This window comes from Nomascus leucogenys, chromosome 13 (genome assembly GCF_006542625.1).
Source record: "Nomascus leucogenys isolate Asia chromosome 13, Asia_NLE_v1, whole genome shotgun sequence".
NCBI classification, from domain to species: Eukaryota; Metazoa; Chordata; class Mammalia; order Primates; family Hylobatidae; genus Nomascus; species Nomascus leucogenys.
This window is the reverse complement of record NC_044393.1, coordinates 102,044,866-102,064,304: the sequence shown is the minus strand read 5'-3', so window position 1 is coordinate 102,064,304 and position 19,439 is coordinate 102,044,866. Positions and strand designations below refer to the sequence as shown.

Sequence of the window (19,439 nt, the reverse complement as noted above, 5' to 3'; positions counted from 1 at the left end):
GACTACAATTGATGCCATCTATTGTTTTCCCTGTATACAGTGGCATGCTTGCTGAGACAAGACTGGCGAGCTGAGAGATGCCACATAAGTCAATGCAGAAGAAATTATGATGCCAACAAAATATTTGTTCTGGCATGGAAGGTGACGTCTAAAGCATGTCCTAAGGTCAATGTTGAGGAGACAGTAATGAGGCTACCCTTGACTGGGAGAGGGAGTTGAAAGGGACTTCAAGAATAATCAATCTATTCAAATTTCCTTATTCGACACATGAGGAAACAGTAGTCTAGGGCGCTGCCTGCAGAGGCCCCTCAGAGGCCATTGCAAACTCCAGAACTTCTCCTGCTGGTCGAGGGCAGCCTTCAGCTTTCTTCTATCACCCTCCTTGTTTCTACTTGCCCTACCGGGTTTGTAATAAATTTTCGGGGGGACCTCAGACACACAATAGAGTATCTTGCAGTCAAAAAGATTAATCTTTTCTGGGCATGAAGAAAAAGGAAAGGAGGACAATTGAATTTCTTTAAAGATTCTTGTTTTTCCTCAAATTCAGTCTACAACTGAGGTTAGAAAACTTAAATTAAAAACACAGCATGTTTCCTCAGCTTTTCCCTGGTGACTATTTACTTTTCTCTCTCATGCATGTTTCACTTCATCTTTCTCCTTATTCTGTGTTCTCTGCCCATCTTTCCATATATTTGGCGGCCTCCACAACCCGTGGAACCAGACTTGATTGCATATTTTCCAAGAAGCTTCCTTATAAATGTTATAATTATTTCCTTAGGCTTTGATGGCAATATTTATTTTAAAAATTTGACTCTGATCCACTGGTTCTGAATCTTGGCTGCACAACAGAAGCACTATTAAACATATTAATACACAGACTGCATTTTGGAGCAATGGAATCAGAATCCCCTGGGTGTCTCTAGTCCAGGGGTGGGTACTGGGGAAGAGGTAATCGGCAGGAGGAACCAGTGGCTCCAGGCAATGTTGAGAACCTCTACGCTTAACCAAACATTCCCAACTCCACAACACCCATAGATGACTGGGTTTTTCAAAATATTACAGCTGATTCTACTGTTCAGCCACTGCCAAGAGCCACTGTCCAAGATGGGTTTTTGAAACATCTACTTTCCGAATGGAACCCTTTCTCCCATCATCACAGGAAGCCACAGTGGTAAAGGGGGAATTCTGGTTGGTTCTGCCTGCCTGTCTGTTCTGAGCTTAGTATGTTCAAGGGACCTAGAAGATCTGGGGCACGCTCTTGAGTTCTAAAATGTGGTCTTGCTATCAAATAAAATTGGCTCCCACAACCAAAACAGGTCATGGAATTCTTCTATGTTGCTGAATTTATTTTAGTTTAATAAACAGAAAATTTAAAAATGATCTGGACTAAATGTATTTACCTCTGCAAAAGCTGATTATACAAATTGGGTCATTCTTGTCATACCCAATAAAATCCTTGTGGTCCTTGGAAACCAAGGGTCACAGGGCAGTCCCCAAGAAGTTTAGTCTTTAGTCTTATTCCATCCTCATTAAGCAACTCAATGTCTGAGTTGAGGGGCCAAGGAGAAAGTACTGGGGACACATAGCACCTGCTCCAAGAATTAAATTTCCCACAAGCTCAGCTGCTGAAACAGCCTGCTGTAGCTCTAAGACCAGTTTTACCTAGTAGCTGCTGAAACAACCTGCAGTGACTCTAAGACTAGTTTTACCTACCACAGTCAACTCACCAATCAGAGCTTGCCAGCTCCCAAAGGCTTCTCCAGGGCCAATGAGTTTTCTTTCAAAACAATAGGTAACATTTCCTTTCCTAATAAAACTCACAATCTTCTCTTTGTTCTTCAGACATACTGAAGACCACTGGTCTGTGTATGCCTCAGATTGCAATTCTTGCTTCCCAAGTAAAACGTTTTAAGTTGAGAGATTCCTCTCTATATTTTGACTTCTATGCCTCCTCAAATAAAGAAGATTGATGCATTAGCTGTTTACACCCTCAAGTGAGCATAAGTTTCCATTTGTAGCTGAAAGTGGAAAATACTCTATGCAGGGAATTCTCTCTCCTATTACCTGATGTATTAGAACTTGAAAGAGTTCTTAAAATAAACGTTTAACTAAAACCATGAGCCTTTCTCACAAATGCACAGCCTATGCTAAGCAGTCCTAAGCAAGGAACAAATATCCATTCATTTAACAAATTCACCCACTCGAATGCTTCCTGTGCAAAGCCCTTGTCCATGGGGATGAATGAATACTAGATGTTCATACTTCAATATGCACCACACCGCTTGGTAATAGCACAGAGGGTTCAAAGTCCAAATGATGATCAAGTTAGCAGTCTGTGATTACCGACCAGGACAGGTTACAGAAAAGGAGATGATGGCTGTGCAACAGGAAAGAGCCAATTTAGTACATTTATATGTCCAAAAACTCAGACCCAGTGGATATATGAACTAAAGAACTAAACAGAGCTCTGTGACAAAACAGGACAGCCCTCTTCACTACAGTTTTATTGAAGAAATTTTATAAAATATCCTGTGCTGATCACCTCTGGCTTTGGGATCTTCTTTCTGGAAATCTGCGTTTTTTAATGGGCCATGAACATGTTTAAAGTATTCCCAATCCTATAAATCCTGCAAAGAGGATTCTGAAACGGACCCATGCCTAGCCACTGTTTCCTGCACAGATGGGATTAATCAATATTTCAAGAAAAGTCTAGTTATAAGGGTGATGATTTTATGAAGGGATGTTGAACAACTACCAAGTAGAGAAATACCAACCTAAGTATCACACCACTGGGACACATGGTGACAACTCTCAGAAAACTGTGACGTTAGAATTTTTGGAACCGATTTTGAGAAGGCAAATTCCCTCAAAATCTGTGCTACAATGCTCCCATTTAGAACCAGCACCAAGCATTTTGTTACCAAGTGACCAATCTGATACCAATTACCCTCAGACAGAGGAAAAATATTGCATTACTAAAGGCTACACTCCTAAAAATGCTGTTCCCAACAGGCTTCAATAATAGAAGCTTTGGCCGGGCGAGGTGGCTCACAGCACTTTGGGGGGCCGAGGTAGGCAGATCACGTGAGGTCAGGAGTTTGAGACCAGCCTGACCAACATGGCGAAACCCTGTCTCTACTAAAAATATAAAAATTAGCTGGGTGTGGTGGCACACGCCTGTAATCATAGCTACTTGGGAGGCTGAGGTAAGAGGATTGCTTGAACCTGGGAGGTGGAGGCTGCAGTGAGTTGAGACTGTGCCACTGCATTCCAGCCTGGGAGACAGAGTGAGACTCCATCTCAGGAGAAAAAAAAAAGGAAAGAAAAAGTAATAATAATACAAGCTTTGTGTCCTACACGAGCTCTCATGACTCACCTAAAAACCTCAGCCAGCCTCTGCTCACCTGGGCTAATTATAAGTAGAGTATCATCACTGGAATGCCATTCTGCTTTATTTAACTGAATCAGCAAAATGCTCAAATGCCTGAAAGAGAACTCTTACTGTGGAAAGTTCACATTCAGATGTTTTATCCAACATAGAAAAGAGAAGATAATAGTCCTGAAAAGATCCTAGGCTCGTCATGCCATAGATACATCAACCAGTGACCAAAGGCCTAAAACCAGTGTCAGTGAGCACAAGGAAGAACTCCAGCTTTCCCTATACAGGGAATCAAGACAGCTACTTTCATTTAAAACCAACAACAATCAACAGTGGGATTCTCAAGTATCAACGTGGCTTGCAGACATCTGATGCTTTGTGTCCTACGTCTGAACCTCCTCTGATACTGCTCTAGTCAGCAAGGGCCTGCGCAGCCCTCACTTACCCACCACATACAGGTGGCGCCACCAACGCACACACCAAGGAAGGGGGAGATGCCAAGGGTCACAGGACAGTCCCCAAGATGTTTAGTCTCTAATCTTTACTCCATCTTCATTAAGCAACTCAATGTCTGAAAAAAGCTCATATGGACAGAGTAGGGGAATTCAGCACGAAGCAACACCCTTCTGATGATAACATTTCCCATTAACCTCAGAACCTATTGCAAGAGTATATACTCCGTTAAACAAGTAGGATATCAACCAAATAGCAATAAAGGAAGATTAGGTTGAAAAAGTGCACATCAGCCTCCCTCGGAACTCTCAAATGTAGATTTTATGGAAAAAATAGCAGCTATTTTTAAAAAAATAATTTTTGTTGCGAGCACGTAAAAAATATTTATCTCTTAGTATATTAAATTACATATTGAATATGGCATGGTTAGTCTGTGAATTCTCACAGTATTAGAAGTTTATGAAATAGACTCTTCTCAAGAATTAAAATGGAAGTTCAAGGGGCCAGGCGCAGTGGCTCATGCCTGTAATTCCAGCACTTTGGGAGGCCAAGACGGGTGGATCATGAGGTCAGGAGATCGAGACCATCCTGGCTAACACGGTGAAACCCCGTCTCTATGAAAAATACAAAAGAATTAGCCAGGCGTGGTGGTGGGCGCCTGTAGTCCCAGCTACTCAGGAGGCTGAGGCAGGAGAATGGCGTGAACCCGGGAGGCGGAACTTGCAGTGAGCTGAGATAGCACCACTGTACTCCAGCCTGGGTGACAGAGCGAGACTCCGTCTCAAAAAAGAAAAAAAAATTAAAATAGAAGTTCTAAACTGGCCAGGCATGGTGGCTCACACCTGTAATCCCAGCACTTTGGGAGGCCAAGACAGGCGGATCACCTGAGGTCAGGGGTTCAAGACCAGCCTGGCCAACATGATGAAACCCCATCTCTACTAAAAGTACAAAAAAAAAAAGCCAGGCATGGTGGTGCACGCCTGTAGTCCCCAGCTACTCGGGAGGCTGAGCAGGAGAATGGCTTGAACCCAGGAGGAGGAGCTTCCAGTGAGCTGAGATTGTGCTACTGCACTGCACTCCAGCCTAGGTGACAGAGTGAGACTCTGGCTCCAAAAAAAAAAAAAGTTATAAACTGATTCCACCTGTGGTATTTCTTTTACCCATTTACTAAAAGAAAACAAGATGAGATAGTATTCTGGTGCATCTGCCTTCTTTTAATCCTCTAGCTGTACTCAGAAATAAATTCCTAAAGCAATGTGCGAGGAATAAAAACTTTTTTAAAGATTTTATAAGAACATACTTTCAACTAAGCAATGTGGCATGGCAAGGACGAGCCGGGAGGCTATTGTCACCATTCTTGTAGGACTCCTGGTGAAACAACAGGCTGCAGGTCCGGAACAATCATACAATGTGGATGTCAGTGAGCAGAGGCTGGATTAGAAAGCAATTTACAGGCACAGCTGAAATGGATTTGACATTTCCATGACCATTTGGGCAGTGCAAAGTGTCTTTCTCTTTTTTAGATATCAAACCTCAAATGCGAGTCCAGACAGCTCAAAGATCTTTGAGTCTCCTGAACTGAGCTCTGGTCTCTGTGTGTATGTGGATTCACTGTTACTGCAAAGTATAAAACATTCTGCCACTTTTTGTAGCTGTCAGACGTGTGGCAGCTCAGCTGTCAGTAATAGGAGTAAATCATTCAGTCCTCATTTTGAATGTAAAATATCACCTGAATCTCAATCAAGTTGTGAGTGCAAAGAATTTTCCAGTCATCTAATCTAAGAGAGGCTGTGATTGGCAAGAGTCTTGAAAGCAACTTAAGAGATTAGGCATGGGTAAGTCCTAAATGATCACTCAACTGAAGCCACGTGGATTTCCTTGGAACATGAAAATTCAAGTTACACAGCAGGCTCTGGAGCCATAATTATCAATTTAAGAATGATAAGAACATTCAAAGTTTGAGTAAGTGTGCATCTCATTGTTTTCTTGGGCCAACAGATAACTCTGAAAATATGGGTTGCTGTAGAATTCTCTAGGCTCAGTTCACCTTGCTCCAATGACACTTGTTAACATTAGACACAGGGGAAGGGATGCAGTGAGTATCACATGGAATATCCTTATTCAGAGCAGAAGTGAGAAATGTAATTAGCAATCTTTTCATTCTTTATTTTCTGAAGTAAAATGCAGAGAGGGGTTGGGGGAGGGCAAAGACCATAAGGTTTCTAATAAAGACGTAATATGAAGATTTGGCTCTTTCATGCCATGCAAGTTATAAATAGAAACTTATTTGGCGGTAGATTGATGTAATGAGTCAATAATGTTGCCTTATCAGTATAATTAACCTCAATCCTTAACTTCAGCCTCAGCCCTAAATATACAGGTTTCCGTCGCACATGACGGCATCACATAAGTTAGGAATGATGGATGTGGGTGGGCATTTAATTAAAAAGCATTACTCCATACACGTTTCTATCCTGTTTATGCAAGAAATTATGCTGAACAACACAATGGCTAAAAAAAAAAGTGGGAAAAATGAGGGAAGCAGATGCATTTTCATAAACAAGCAATTAGGTCAGTCAGAGAACCCACGGACCGAGGACTGAGAACGGCCCCTAGATGGGGGCTTGTCACCTCGGGAGTGGGGAGGGTCCTGAAGAGTAAGCCCCTCTATGCGGCGATTACTTTCCTGCGAGGTGTCTTGAACCAGAGGCTCACACCTCCGTCCAGAGTCAAGTTCTGAACCCACGGCGCTCCTCTCTGCCAGGCAACAGGTGTCTGCCGTGGGTGTGGTTAAGCCAGCTGGGTATTTGTTCAATTAATGTAAAATTTTTCACTTATTGCCTGTTTTACTTAAAGCGAGATCTCAAAGGGCACCACTGCCTGGGTTCCCGCAAAGGTGCCTCTCCACCCCCATCACTTGGACCCAACCCACTTCTGTAAACAACTCTGGACCTTGCCCCTGAAAGAATTTCTTCAATTCTTACGGAACCCTCAAAAGTAGCATCTGCAAATCTGCAGAACCTTCAAAACAGCAAGGCAATCCCCATCTCATTGTCCGTCGCCAAAAAAAAAAAAAGTGCCAGCCAGCAACTTAAAATAAGGGACCGTCGGAGGATTCTTCTCAGACCATGACCTAATGGGTTAAAATAAACACAGGCAGGCACACAAACAATTTCAACAGAACAAGATGGCAACCCTCTCGTCCTCGCCAGAGACTCCAGCGCCCTGACCCCTCGGCCCCGTGCCCCCGACTAACGTGAGCCCGAGAGCAGGCGCGCCCAGGCCACGCGGGTCAGCGGGGAGCTGCGAGGCGGGTGGGCTCGCTGGGGAGGCGGATCGCCGGGTCCTCCAGTTAGAAAGTTATCCGTGCAGAGCTGCCCCCTGGCCAGCTGCCCGGAGCCTTCCGCGGACCAGCCGCGTTTCCAGGCACGCGGCCCTCCCGGGGGGCGAAGTGCCCCTGACCTCCTCCGGCACAGTCAAGCTTTTGGGGGACTCAGCGTCCCCAACCCAGGGAGCAGGGTCCCGCCCGGCGGCGGCGGCTGGAACGAAGCGGAGCGACTGGCGCCTGCCCCGAGAGCACCGAAGGCTCCGCAAACCCAACAGGTCTCGAGCTCCGGGGACTCGCAGCCCCGAGGCCCGCGCGGGCGCCAGGGCCCAGTGGCCCTTCCCTGGCCGAAGTGACCACCTCTCCCCGCGTTTCCCCCAGAAGAGCCCTGGGGGTCTGCTTGGGGCTCGGACCGACCCGCGGCCAGCGAGGGCTCCCCGCAGCCCCTTCCTCCCCTCCCACGCCCCATCCCGCGCCCAAAACACAAAGCCACATGCCCGAAGGAGAGGGGCCGCGGAGCCGCAAAGTTGCAATTTGCAAAGAAATGCCTGCTCCTCCGCATCCCGGCGCCGCTGGGTGGGCTCAGGTGGGAAGTGGGGGAAGCGCCGCCGCTCGCGGGCACGGGGTCGCTGCCCTTCCAGGGAGGTTCGGGACTGTGGAGGACAGACCTCCCCCAGCGTCGCTCCTCACGGTGGGTCCCCCCGACCCAGCGCGCGCCCTGCCCGTGGCACTCACCATCACGTTCCCCTGCATCTTAGCGGTCTTGATCATGGCCTTTTCCTTCATTTTGCCCCAAGTCCGAACCCGACTTCTGGTCCAGGGAAGAGAAACTTAATCCATTGTCCTGGTGAGGATTAAAGTAGATTGGACTGGCCGAAGACTGGATGGAAACGGGTTTTTGAAGAAAAAAAAAAATCTTCCAGGTCTTCAGTTTTCTCACCTCCGCTCACCCCTGCCCGTGTCTTTACCCAGCGGATCCCAATAGCAATCAACTCTTTTTGGCCGCTACCAATAAAGAAAGAAAAAAAGAAAAAAAGCCTGGATGGAGGGTGGGTGTTGCTTTAAACAAAAAGCCAGGAGCCAGGGAGGGAGGAAGAGGCTGCGAGCCCAGCTAGCGAGGGCGAAAGGCAGCTCTGACTGCGCGCGTGTCCACCGAGCTCCGCGCCAGCACACTGCTAGCAACAGCGCGGCGGCACGCACTGGGGGCGCACTCGGGGACGCCGGCGGCTCGGCCCCGGCTTCGGGGGCTCCTCCAGCAGGCGGTGCGGGGTGCAGCGGTCGCCGCTCTGGTCCCTAAGGGCGGGGACCCGGCCGGGCGGCGACGCCAGGGGCGGCGTGTGTGTGTCTGTGTGTGTGTGTGTGTGTGTCGGTGTGTGCGCGCGCGTGCGCCGGGTCTTCTGTCTGAACTGAGCTGGACTGGGAAGCCTCGAGCTGCATCAAGGTTAAGCGAGCGCAAACTGTTTGGGTAACGAGGGCAGCCCCTCCCCAGACACCCCTCCTCGGGTAGACGCCCACTCCGCGCCGGACTGGGTGCGCGCGCGGCGCACTCACGCTCGGCTTCCACAAACAAGCACTACGGTGATTGCCGCGGGTGGAGCCGCCGCCCGCAGCCGGGTGTTAACTATTGATCGGCTGCGCCCGCGAGAGAAGGCAGAGGCCGGGAAGAGCCAGACGCAGCTGTGCACGTCGCCCGCAAGTCTGGCGAGGGAGCAGAGGGGAAGTGGGGGTAGGCTGGGGATGGCAGCTTATAAATAATGTTGTAACAGGTTACTATGGGACACACGTCGCGTCTCCATGGTTGCACTCTGGGTTGGCCTCTGCATCCGCCACCGCGGCAATTCCAGGGCGCAGAGGACCTTGCCGTGAATGGCAGCACCCGGCTTCCAGCGCGGGTGGCAGGGCCGCTCTCCCCGCCGCACACCTGGCTTCCCGGGCTCCACTTCCTTGCGGGCCTCCGCCCCAGCCGCGTCCCTCGGCGGCTTTGTTTCTTTGGCTCGCTCTTGTCTGCCTGCAGGGATCTGACCCCAAAGACCTCCCACAGCCCAGTCTGGCGCCGAGGGCTCTCCCTAGCCCTGGAACCCCAGCACTGGCCAGGGCCAAATACCAGCGCCGATTTCTCTAACCTCCACCCCAAGAGGCGGATTGACCAGTGACGGCGACCTGGGTTCCCTTCTCCACCTGCTACCCCTGGGCGCTGTTCCCATCAATCATCCATTCACAACCGCGGTTTGCTCCCTGGACCACACACGGATGCGCGCTCCCAGGAGCGCGCGCAGAGTTTGGTCAAATTCGTATGCAGACCCACCCACGCCACTTCAGAAACCAGATTCAGAGCTGATAGACACATCAGGCTTTGTGTGTGTGTGTGTGTGTGTGTGTGTGTGTGTGTGTAAGCGCGTGCCAGCGCCTGAGGGGAGGGGCGTGGCGGGAGCGAGAGTCCGGGAGGGGTTTGGGAAGCTTTTCCTTATTTATATTGACAAAAAAAAATCTCCGTTTGTAAAAAAGAAGAGGTCACTTTCGAGCTCATAAAGAAGCAGATGATTCTAAGTAATTGCAACAGTAATTACATGCAAGTTATCCACAATGCCCACATGCAAACATGAATGATACATTATGTATTAATATATGTATATTATATGCAAAAACATTAGCACATGTGCACGAGCAATTGGTTACAAGCGTAAACTAATGATTTGGGCTTGAGAGCGGTAAGTGGAAGAAATAGGTAAACCAAAGTAAAATGCTTGAAAAGTCACTTTTAAAGTAATATGGATCAGGCTTTGCTAGAAAGTGGTAGGTGCACTTTAGGTTCTAGAAGCACTCTTCTCTGTTGGGATTTGTCTTACTGTCTTCTGGCTGTGATAACAAAATAGTGTAAAATGCGTGGGTTATAAACAACAGGAATTTATTTCTCACAGTTCTGGAGGCTGGAAGTCCAAGACCAAGGTGCCAACAGATGCTTTGTGTGGTGAGAATCTGATTTCTGGTTCACAGATGGCGCCTTCTCAGCGTGCATCACATGGTGTGAGGAAAGGCACCTCTCTGGGGTCCCTTTTATCAGGGTGATGGCTCCTCCCTCATCACCTCCCAAAGTCTTCAGCCCCTAACACCATCACCCTGGGGTTACATTTCACATATGAATTCTAGAAAAGGGAGAGACAAACAGTCCCTAACACCATCACCCTGGGGTTAGGTCTCACATATGAATTCTAGAAAAGGGAGAGACAAAAATTCAGAAAACAGCAGGCTGCTCAATCACAACTTTTTTCAAGAAGGGAACACTTAGAGTACAGGTCATTGACACTGTTGAATGTCAGGATAAACCCAGTTGAGTGTGGACAGAAAATATCATCCATCTAAATCCGATTGTAAGCAGGGTTAATATGGTTCTTTTTCTTCTTCCTTTGAAGCGGCATTCGTTCATCTAGAATTTTCCTCCCTCTCTTTCCCACCAAGCATGGGCCTCCAAACGGCTCCCCACAACCTGCCTTTTCCCATCCCATCACCACATGATGGAGGAGAGAGGAAAAATCAAGAAGACAAATACACACATATATATATGTGTGTGTGTGTGTGTGTGTGTGTGTGTTTGTTTTGAGACGGAGTCTCGCTTTGTCACCAGGCTGGAGTGCAGTGGTGTGATCTCAGCTTACTGCAACCTCCACCTCCCGGGTTCAAGTGATTCTCCTGCCTCAGCCTCCCGAGTAGCTGGGACTACAGGCGCCCGCCACCACGCCAGGCTAATTTTTGTGTTTTTAATAGAGATGAGGTTTCACCATATTGGTCACGCTGGTCTCAAACTCCTGACCTCAGGTGACCCGCCTACCTCGGCCTCCCCAAAGTGCTGGAATTACAGGCGTGAGCCACCGCGTCCAGCAGACAAACATATTTTTTAACCTTCTGTTTTTATAGTTTCCTTCAAATTATCCCTGGAAATCGGAAGTGGAATCATATGGATTAAACCTTTATGTTAAGAAACAACCGCAATAAACATACGTGTGCATGTGTCTTTATAGCAGCATGATTTATATTCCTTTGGGTATATACCCAGTAATGGGATGGCTGGGTCAAATGGTATTTCTAGTTCTCGATCCTTGAGGAATCGCCACACTGTCTTCCACAATGGTTGAACTAGTTTACAGTCCCACAACCCAAATGTCCAACATGATAGACTGGATTCAGAAAATGTGGCACATATACACCATGGAATACTACGCACCCATAAAAAATGATGAGTTCATGTCCTTTGTAGGGACATGGATGAAGCTGGAAACCATCATTCTCAGCAAACTATCACAAGGACAAAAAACCAAACACCACATGTTTTCACTCATAGGTGGGAATTGAACAATGAGAACACTTGGTCACACACCGGGGCCTGTTGTGGGGTGGGGGGAGGGGGGAGGGATAGCATTAGGAGATATACCTAATGTAAATGACGAGTTAATGGGTGCAGCACACCAACATGGCACATGTATACATATGTAACAAACCTGCACATTGTGCACATTACCCTAGAACTTAAAGTTTATATATATATATAAATAAAAAATAAAAATTCCCCCCCAAAAAAGAAACAAATAACACTATTAGCAGACACACTTTCTCCTAACACTTAACCAACAGCGTCCAGTCCTGCTACTTGTCAGAGGTGCTGTGTTCTGCTCCTCCTGCCCAGCTTGTGACCCAGAGCCCTGCAGAAAGGATAGGGCTGAAAAGCAGGCATAGGAGGAAACACTGCACAGAATAAAAGAGCAAAGCAGTCCCGAATATTCAGGTAATGCCTGTTCATTCTTTGCAACTTGTCTACCTTGAGCCACTGCCATATGGAATACTGGAGAGGAAAAGAATGAGGCTAAGAGGTCTCTGTAAGAAAGACAGGGCCAGGCGCGGTGGCTCACGCCTGTAATCCCAGCACTTTGGGAGGCCGAGGCAGGTGGATCACCTGAGGTCAGGAGTTCAAGACCAGCCTGGCCAACATGGTGAAATCCCGTCTCTACTAAAAATACAAAAATTAGCTCGGCTTGGTGGTGGACACCTGTAATCCAAGCTACTCAGGAGGCTGAGGCAGGCGAATCGCTTGAACCCGGGAAGCGGAGGTTGTGGTGAGCCGAGATTGTGCCATTGCACTCTGGCCTAGACAACAAGAGCGAAACTCTGTCTCAAAAAAAAAAAAAAAAAAAAAAAAAGAAAAAAAAGGAAAAGAAGGAAAGCAAGTGTAAGGAAAAAGTGCTTAACATAAGATGGTTCTCAATTTCTATATTAATTTTGGGTATTTAAATTCCTGAGAAAATTCAATTCGGAACCATTTGAAGACAGCATTACCATCAGAAGCTCATTCCCCATCCCATCCTCAAAATGACTTTTTCTTGTGCTATTGCATTCATAAACAGGGATGTGAAGGTGGTCCTATATTTATCAACAGTTTCACAAACGGGGATGCGAAGGTGGTCCTATATTTATCAACAGTTTCACAAACGAGGATGCGAAGGTGGTCCTATATTTATCAACAGTTTCACAAACGGGGATGCGAAGGTGGTCCTATATTTATCAACAGTTTCACAAACGGGGATGCGAAGGTGGTCCTATATTTATCAACAGTTTCACAAACAGGGATGCGAAGGTGGTCCTATATTTATCAACAGTTTCACAAACAGGGATGCAAAGGTGGTCCTATATTTATCAACAGTTTCACAAACAGGGATGCAAAGGTGGTCCTATATTTATCAACAGTTTCACAAACAGGGATGCGAAGGTGGTCCTGTATTTATCAACAGTTTCACAAACAGGGATGCGAAAGTGGTCCTATATTTATCAACAGTTTCGGCTCTTCTCTGTCTAGGTTTTGCAGTTGTATTTTCCTGTTTTTGTTTTTTCACCCAGATCACATGAATAGCATGTTTATCTTATGATTCTCACCACAGTGTTTGTTAGGTTTGGTCACATAGAATCTGCCCTGTTTCATAGCACCTAAGCCCCATAGAATCTTCCGTGTTTCACAGCACCTAAATCCCATAGAAGCTGTGATGTTTCACAGCACCTAAGCCCCATAGAATCTGCCATGTTTTCAGCACCTAAGCCCCATAGAATCTGCCATGTTTTCAGCACCTAAGCCCCATAGAATCTGCCATGTTTGGGAGCACCTAAGTCTCACAGGATCTGCCATGTTTCACAGCACCTATCCCATTTACCTTTGCCTAGTGTTGACTCCTGGCATCTGTTTACTTCTGGCAGGCTCTCTCCACACCTACCACAATGCAGCCATTGGTGGTGTCGATCCTTTTGCCCCATCCTCAATTTATGTACTGCTGGCATTAGCAACTGCTTTGATTAAAGTGGCTTTGATTTAAGTTGAGACTTTTGGCAAAATATTCAGTTTCACATTTGACATCGGGAAATATTTACAACACAGGAACAGATTCCTCATGTCACTTTATCAGTGTTATTTTCTTGTTACTTATTACTAGAAGTTTAACTGCATGAATACCTTTACCTAGAGGAACTCCAGCACAAGGCAACTCAACGTGTAAAATTCCCAATTTGTAAAAGCGACACTCAATGTGACATAAGAAAAGAGACTAAAACTATTCTTTTACACAGATTAGTTCATTACTGATGTTCTTTAAAATGTGAGCTGTCCTATTTCACTGAAGACATTATTCATTTCATATAATTTAATTTACCCATAAATTTTTGGAAGATATCTACTAGAAAAAGTATGAGATGCGTCAGCATTTATTTTACAAAGCACACAGGTATGATGATAATCATTTGGAGAAAGCATATAACCAATGTTTTTACCTTCTCTCAACCATTCAGAAATTAGACAAATTAACTTAAAATATGTTGAGAGACTAATGATATGCCAAGCTTGATGACATGTGATAGATTTTAGTATAGAAAACAGTCCCTGTCCTTGAGGATTTCACAGTGTCTGGTGGGTGATACCCAAATTAACAATATGGACAACAGCAAAAATAATTGTACAAATGTGATACAGGAATACAGATGGCAGGGCTCCTGGGGTCTTTAGGCAAATATGAAAGAAAGCTAAAGCAAGTGATGATAGCTGAAATACATCTTATAGGAGCAATACAAATTTAGCCATTACGACCTGGAGCCAGGGAAAATGAATGCCTGCAGAGGGATAGCCTGAGTAGTTTAGTACACTATCACCTGGAAGCAGAGCTGGGTGATGGAAATGAGGGTGGAAGGACATGTGGAGACCAGCAGTGAGAGCCATGTGAGCCGTGTCCTACAAAAACAGGAATGTCACAGCCAAGGCCCCCAGGTAGACATTGATATAGCATGATCCATACTTTAAAATCAAATCCACCCTCCAAAGCAAGGAGACAGGGGGACAGGCAAGGCAGCTAGGAAGCTCCTGCATTAATTTTGGGTTGGAATAATAAGGATATAATTTGGGTAGGTAGTAAGGATTAGAGAAGAGCCATTTATAGATCATCCATGCAAAACTATTAAGTCCAATATCAACCCTCCTCACAGATGACCCATTTCCCCACTGACCCTTTGCAACCAAGAGATGGAAACAGAATTTAATCTCACCTCAGTGCTAATATTGTATTACAAGGGCTATGTTGGCCATTAAATCAATCATCTTATAGCTAGAATTGCATATCTAACAACTTATCACACATATTTACTTATTGGCATGGCTGCCTCCACATCCCAACTTGAAGACATATGGCTGTACGTTCTTCTTTGGGTCCTCCTACTTTCACACTGTGACTGATGAGCAGTAGGTTGTTTAATTCATGTTTCTTGAACAAATGAAGCAATAAATGAGAGGATATTTATGCTGCTGCCCCTTCCACTATACTTTCAACCAAGAATTGACATATTAAATTTTAAAATAAATATCTTCTTTAAACCTAGGCACACTGGCCTATTAATGAAGCATGTATCCAAGAAATTCCAAGTGTGTACACAAACAAACTTCCAAAATTAATTAAAAGACTGTTATCTTTGGCAATGTTTCACTTTGCCAGAGTAGACTAAGAGTCAAATAAATGATTTATGTTCATCTCTATCTCGCACTTGCTCAATTTAACAGGAACCTCTCAGGAATGAGATAATTCAGACTAAATTCATTACGACACATTGGTATTCTATTTCAGGTAATAGACTGTATTTCAGGTTCAGCTCAGGTATGAACCAAAATACACAGGTATCCAGCTTAGTGTCTCTTTTCTCCCTGCATACTTGTCTCTGAGCATTAACAAATGTGTTAGGCTACAGACCGAATTTACAAGGGGAGGAACACAGGATGGAACCTGGATGTCATATCCACAGCCATGTCACATGTCACATGTCAGTGTAGGCCAATACCACAACTATTTTAACTCTTCAGTTTCCTACTCTAACAAATTGAATAAGGCCTCTTGACTCAAGCAGTATTTTGTTGGTATTAAATACTATCTTAAGGAAGTGTAAGAAGTATGAAACAGTTGTTGGGCTCTTTTATACATGAGAATATCTTCATGCAGAAACTTTGTAACTAAGCAAAGTATTGGAAAATATAAGCAGTTAAGTGTATGTGATTCCTAGTCTCTTTGAGCAATGTGCAATTACTTTACATAGCTATTTTACAGAATCAGTGAAGCACAGTATATATTTTAGAGTTCTTGTAGAGTCTTTTATAGAAGAGCAATGGTCAAACACTTATAAACTGAAAGCAATAGATATACAAAACACATTTAAACAAAGAGAGGGATTTTAGTTTGTTTATGATAAAACTTATATGTAACAAATGCTCATATCACAGATGGCATAAAATTATATTATTCAAATATCAGCAGTTCAAGAAAAGCAGTTTTGTGACACATTCATAAATGAACTTGTTAATTTTCCTACAAGGTGGCACAATTGTTGATAAATAAGTCAAAAATCTGTGTATATTTATTTCAAAAGAAAGAAAAATTTAGAAGGCCATAGGTTTTTAAAATTTAATTATTATGTGTCTACCAACATAGCGGGGACTTTTGGGCCCACCTCTATAAAATATGTATAAAACTCTTCCTCCAATGAGGTAATAAATAAAACTATATTGACTAGGATATTCCTATTAAAACAATTAACCCATGAAATAGTGTTATTAAACTTGGATACATAAAGGACTTCACTATTAAATATAGGAATTCATTGTTTACAACAAATTATAGAAAAGAGAAACACGTGGTTAAATGACTTTTTAAGAGATATTTTGGACCGGGCACAGTGACTCATGCCTGTAATCCCAGCATTTTGGGGGCCGACACAGGTGGTTCACCTGAGATCAGGAGTTCAAGACCAGCCTGACCAATGTGGTGAAACCCCATCTCTACTAAAAATACAAAAATTAGCCAGCTGTGGTGGCATGCGCCTGTAGTCCCAGCTACTTGGGAGCTGAGACAGGAGAATTGCTTGAACCCAGGAGGCAGAGGTTGCAGTGAGCCAAGATGGCACTGCTGCACTCCAGCCTGGGCGGCACAGCAAGACTTCATCTCAAAATAAATAAATAAATAAACAAACAAACAAACAAATAAATAAATTAAAGATATTTTGGAGTTAGAAAAGCTTGGGCTGGTATTTAAAGCATAGCTCCCTCTCCCTCTACCCCCAACATCCACACAATTATACATTCCTGCAGCTTCCCTACCACCAACACTCAGACCCAGGTAACAAACACTTCTCTCTGCTGGACAATTGCTGCTAATTCTTTCTTCATCCACTCACATCTACTTTTTTTCCCTTCTCCAGTGCATTCATCTGGAAATATTTGAAGTACAAATCTCATCACATCACCACCCTCTTCACAGCTAAACCCCTTCTCTAGCGTTCATTGCTGTTAGGTAAGTATCCAAGTTTCAGGACCTTGGAGAGGTGCCGCCATTACTTATTTTTCCAGCGTCATTTTTTTCTTTTTCTGTTGTCTTTTCTTTCTCTTTTCATCCTTCCTTTTTTCCCATCTCCCCTCCTCCTCTCTGTATCTTTATTTCTTCACCTCTGTACTCCATTCACATGGCTTTATTCAATCTTTGTATACAATTCCTGCACAGAGATTTTTTTCATGCTATTTTCTTTACCTCAAATACTCTCCTCTTCCTTCTGTCTTTTAATGTAAAAACAAGCCAAAACATCTTGTTGAAGTACAATATTTAGAGAGAAGTGCCTAAGTCATAAGTCTACAACTTAATAACTTATCTCAAGGTGCATACATCCATGTAATCACAACCAGATGAAGACATACAAGATAAGTGGTGTCTCAAAAGATTTCTTGGTGCATTCTTCTGGTTACAATCCCATTTCTCCCCTGAGAAAATCACTATCCTGACTTCTAACACTAGTTAGTCAGGGAGAGTTCTGAACTCCATATAAATGGAATCAATGTGAATGGCTTCTTTCACTCCGTCTCCCTTGGGAGACTCGGAGATATTGTATGTAGCTGTAGTCAGCTTCCATCACTGCATAGCATTCCATGGTATGAACATTTCATAATCAATCCATGCTATTGTTGAGTCAATTTGGAATTTTTTTGCTTGGTTAGGCACTAACATAAATAATGATGTTATGACCATTCTCATTATAGTCTTGATTTACACATGTAAGAATTTCTGAAGGCTATATATCTAGAAATTTGACAGATTTATTAGAAGGTGTATGTTTAGCCTTAGTAGATTTATTAGAATGTTTATATTCAGCCTTGTGTAGCCTTACTGATAAACAGAGGCTACACAAAATTACTCCCAAGCAAGTAAGATGTGAGTGACCTGTTGCTTCACGTTCTTCTTAACATTTGATATTGTCAGGTTATATTTTGTTTTATTTCACTTTTGAGTAACATTTCTGATGAGAGTACACGGGTATCTTGCATTGCCTAAAAAACTAATGACAGTGAAAAGGAAAGCTTTTATATGTTTCTTAGTAATTTGAATATTTTCTTTTGTGAAGTTCCTGTTAATGTTTTTGCCCATTTGTCATTTGTGGTGTCCAGGATTTTTAATATCTTTATTTATTTGTCAAACCTTTTAATATATCCAGGATATGAGTTCTTTGTCAGTTAATAAACATTGCAAATACTTCTTCTTTTTGGCTTCCATTAAAATGATGTTCTTTATCTGGAATAGGATAATACTTGACGTTTAAAAATTCAATCTTCCCTGCTGTTTACCTATTTAATTATTTGCTTGAAAAACAACTTTTAGCTTTTTGAGTTGTGTCATGCACTTTTTACCTATTTAATTAATAAGATCGGTCATATGTACTATTTTTTCCTTTCTTTACGCAATCATGCATGACATAACATTTCAGTCAACATATGACAGACCACATATACCACAGTAGTCCCAGATTATAATGAAGCTGAAAAATTCCTGTTCCTAGTGACATCATCATTGTCCTAACACCATAGCACAATGCAGTTCTCATGAGTTTTTGGTGATACTGGTGTGAACAAACCTATTGCACTGCCACTTGTTTAAAAGTATAGCCATACAATTATGTACAGTACAAAATGCTTGATAATAATAAAGACAAAATTGTGTCTGTGTCTTAGTTTTTAGCAAAAAGTTTAAAAGGTAAAAAATGTAATAAGAAAATTTGAAAATAGATAAAAGCATATAGAATAAGAATATAAAGAAAATATCTGTATAATTGTATTATTTGTGTCTTAAGCTAAGTGTGATTGCAAAAGAATCCAATAATTTTTTTAAAAACTCAAAATGTTACAAAGTAAAAAAGTTACAGTAGGCTAACGTTAACATATTATTGAAAAAAGAAAAGGTTTTTTTTTGTTTGTTTGTTTGTTTGTTTTTACAAATTTAGTATAGCCTAAATGTAGTGTTGGGAAAGTCTACAGTAGTGTACGGTAATGTCCTAGACCTTCACATTCACTCACCACTCACTCCCAGACTCACTCAGAGCAACTCTAAGTTATAGGAGCTCCATTTATGGTAAGTTCCCTGTACAGATGTAACATTATTTATTTCTTATGCCATAATTTTACTGTACCTTTTCTATGTTTAGATATACAACTACTTACCATGGTATATCTAAAGATAGAAAAGGTACAGTAAAATTAGGTATTCAGTCCAGCAACATGCTGTACAGGTTTGTAGTACAGGAGCTATGCCATACAGGCTAAGTGTGTAGGAGGCTGTACCCTCTATATTCATGTAAGTACACTCTTTGATGTTTACACAATGACTAACATCACTGAATGTTGGGTTCATAAAGTATCCTGTCATTAAGCAATATATGACTGTGTGTTATTTGCTGTTCTAC

General features: G+C 43.5%; 1 protein-coding gene across 3 annotated transcripts in view; it reads right to left on the bottom strand.

Annotated features, from left to right (window-relative positions):
• DPP6 (dipeptidyl peptidase like 6) overlaps positions 1 to 19,439 on the bottom strand; it is a 1,188,326-nt gene that overhangs the window by 1,045,345 nt on the left and 123,542 nt on the right. The window contains exon 1 of one of the 3 annotated variants that reach the window (XM_004090271.3): positions 7,893 to 8,651. The exons of the other annotated variants lie outside the window; for them this stretch is intronic. Within the exon in view, the coding sequence (XP_004090319.1) occupies positions 7,893 to 7,943 (51 nt within the window). The 5' untranslated portion in view covers positions 7,944 to 8,651. Of the gene's footprint in view, positions 1 to 7,892; positions 8,652 to 19,439 lie in introns of those variants that run through there. 3 annotated transcript variants of the gene reach the window in all.